At 43.7% G+C, this 3,326-nt stretch overlaps 1 protein-coding gene across 1 annotated transcript; it reads left to right on the top strand.

The window, feature by feature from the left end:
• The first annotated feature begins 461 nt into the window (after nt 1-461).
• Nucleotides 462-1,628, top strand: LOC138361073 (S-adenosylmethionine synthase-like). The gene has a single exon (XM_069320543.1). It carries the CDS (start codon nt 462-464, stop codon nt 1,626-1,628), a length of 1,167 nt encoding a protein of 388 aa, XP_069176644.1.
• The last annotated feature ends 1,698 nt before the right edge of the window (nt 1,629-3,326 follow it).

Genomic DNA, 3,326 nt, shown 5'->3' with positions numbered 1-3,326 from the left:
ATATATGACTAATAAATACTTCTATAATTATTAACACAATATTATTATTATCCCTTTCACCAGATGGAATTATTATGTTCATAAAGAGTTAAGGATTACAGGTTACCAAATTATACATTCACTCTTCCAATTAGAATGAGTAATAATGTTTTTTTTTAATGGTTTATAATCATTTCAAAATAAAATAAATGATCCATATTCTTTTTTGACTCACAGTTTTGTTATAAGACAGAGCAGCTGCACACTTGCTTTACAGTTGCTCAGTTGCTCTCTCTCCATGTGACCAGGTTTGCGTTCTCTCTCTCTCTTTCTCTCTTCACACAATTAGGTCAATGTTTTTAATAATATTCCTTTACATAACGGATTTTTATTTAGTTAAAATCTAGCCAAGGAAACCTGGTCCCAAATTCAAGAGTACTTAGAAGTAACATTTTCGTTCCCCAGGATAGTGTGCTGAGAGCATGGATGGAGATCATGAGACGTTCCTCTTCACCAGTGAGAGCGTAGGCGAAGGCCACCCCGACAAAATTTGCGATCAGATCAGCGACGCAGTGCTTGATGCCCATCTTAGCCAGGACCCTGACGCCAAAGTTGCTTGTGAAACGTGTACCAAAACTGGTATGATCCTGATCTGTGGGGAGATTACGTCCAAGGCCCAAGTTAATTATCAACAAATTGTGCGTGATATTGTTAAGAAAATTGGTTTTGATGATTCACGAAAGGGCTTTGACTACAAGACCTGCAATATTCTTCTGGCCCTGGAGCAAAAGTGTGCGGAGATTGCTAATGGTTTACACATCGGGCGCAGTGATGACAACACTGGTTCAGGGGACCAGGGACTGATGTTTGGTTATGCCACTGATGAGACCGACGAGTGCATGCCCTTAACTATTATGCTGCCACACCGTCTCAATCAGAAGATTGCAGAGCTGCGAAGAGATGGGACGTTCTGGTGGGCGCGACCTGACTGTAAGACTCAAGTCACATGCCAGTATGCCTTTGATCAAGGAGCTGTTATTCCCAAAAGAGTGAACACTGTTGTCGCTTCTGTACAGCACTCGGAACAAATTACTGTCGAAGCTTTGCGTGACGAGGTTATAGAGAAGGTCATCAAGGTCATTATTCCTGAAAAATATATTGATACTCAAACGAAATACCACATCAACCCTTGCGGAGAATTCATCATGGGTGGACCTCAAGGTAACGTTGGGCTAACTGGTAGGAAAATCATCGTTGACACTTACTGTGGGTGGGGCGCTCACGGCGGGGGAGCATTCTCTGGCAAAGATTACACAAAGATTGACCGCTCAGCGGCCTATGCCGCCCGATGGGTTGCCAAGTCACTGGTGAAAAACAAATTATGTAGACGCTGTTTGGTTCAGGTATCTTACGCCATTAGTGTTGTGCACCCCATAAGCATCAGCATCTTCCACTATGGCACCTCACAGTACACATCAAAACAGCTTCTGAAGATTGTTAACCACAACTTTGATCTAAGACTAGGACATATTGTCAAGGAGCTGGGCTTAAAGAGACCAATTTACAGTGATACGTCGTGTTATGGACATTTTGGACGGCAACAGTTCTCTTGGGAGCAGCCCAAGAAGTTGACCATCCCTGAATTTTAGAGTCAAATAATTCTTAAGGATGACTATCATTTTTACGTTTTTCATCAAGCCCCTGTTAATATGGGAGAACACTATGTCTATGCTTGATTCACAACTCTCCTAAACACGAGAGTGAAGTTATACAACTTGAGAACACTTTCCCACCAGGAGACTTGAACCCTAGCCAGCACAGAAGCATGGTGGGAACCTTTAATTTTATATTCAATTGATAGTTTTATATACTTTTTTGACGTTTTATATACCAGAGTATATAAAATCTCCGGGCCTTTTATATATCAGAGTAAATAAAATTAAAATGACTCTATAAGACCAGCGTCTGGGTCAAGATAAATACGTTTTCTTCCACTAAACTGAATCCAGTTTTTTTTATCTTTTTTTCGGTGGGGGGTTCTATGTGATCCTCCTCCTCCTCCTCCTCCTCCTCCTTCTCCTCCTCCAACTGTTTGTGGGTCTCCTCCTCCTCCTCCTCCTCCTTCTCCTCCTCCAACTGTTTGTGGGTCTCCTCCTCCTTCTCCTCCAACTGTTTCTGGGTCTCCTCCTCCTTCTCCTCCAACTGTTTCTGGGTCTCCTCCTCCTCCTCCTTCTCCTCCTCCAACTGTTTGTGGGTCTCCTCCTCCTCCTCCTCCAACTGTTTCTGGGTCTCCTCCTCCTCCTCCTTCTCCTCCTCCAACTGTTTGTGGGTCTCCTCCTCCTCCTCCTCCTCCTCCTCCTTCTCCTCCAACTGTTTGTGGGTCTCCTCCTCCTCCTCCTCCTCCTCCTCCTCCTTCTCCTCCAACTGTTTGTGGGTCTCCTCCTCCTCCTCCTCCTCCTCCTCCTTCTCCTCCTCCAACTGTTTGTGGGTCTCCTCCTCCTCCTCCTCCTCCAACTGTTTGTGGGTCTCCTCCTCCTCCTCCTCCTCCTTCTCCTCCTCCTCCAACTGTTTGTGGGTCTCCTCCTCCTTCTCCTCCAACTGTTTCTGGGTCTCCTCCTCCTCCTCCTTCTCCTCCTCCAACTGTTTGTGGGTCTCCTCCTCCTCCTCCTCCAACTGTTTGTGGGTCTCCTCCTCCTCCTCCTCCAACTGTTTCTGGGTCTCCTCCTCCTCCTCCTTCTCCTCCTCCAACTGTTTGTGGGTCTCCTCCTCCTCCTCCTCCTCCTCCTCCTCCAACTGTTTGTGGGTCTCCTCCTCCTCCTCCTCCTCCTCCTCCTCCTCCTCCTTCTACTGTTTGTGAAGTTTTTACCTTTCCTACTCCTTCTCCTGCATTTTGTAATTCTCCTCCTCCATGTGATTCTTTTGTTTGTTCTTCTTTCTCGACTTCCACATAAATGTTAAATTTAATGCTAGCAAATGTGTCTGAGGAATTAATATTCTTAGCTAACATTTTACATTCCACCTCATTATGACCGTCTTCGAGTTCAAGTTTCATAACCACGAATGGGGGTAGTGAATTTTCTTTCATTGGGAAACTGTCCGAATAAAATCCACAATTAAATATATCTTGACTTGCAGCATGGGTACATGATATCAACAATTTGTTCATGTAAAATCGTTTTCCTTCCTTTCGACATTTTTTACGTGATGCATCTAAATTGTTCTTTAATTTGACGTCTTTTATTTCACGTCGATCTGTATAAATATCAGGTGTGAAATTATGGAAATTCCATGGAAATATTAATATAATTGGATTTTTTGTATAATATCCCCTATCAATATTAGAATTT

This window comes from Procambarus clarkii, unplaced genomic scaffold (assembly GCF_040958095.1).
Source record: "Procambarus clarkii isolate CNS0578487 unplaced genomic scaffold, FALCON_Pclarkii_2.0 HiC_scaffold_170, whole genome shotgun sequence".
Taxonomy (NCBI): domain Eukaryota; kingdom Metazoa; phylum Arthropoda; class Malacostraca; order Decapoda; family Cambaridae; genus Procambarus; species Procambarus clarkii.
The sequence above is the reverse complement of the archived record's forward strand: the minus strand, read 5'-3'. Positions and strand labels throughout refer to the sequence as shown.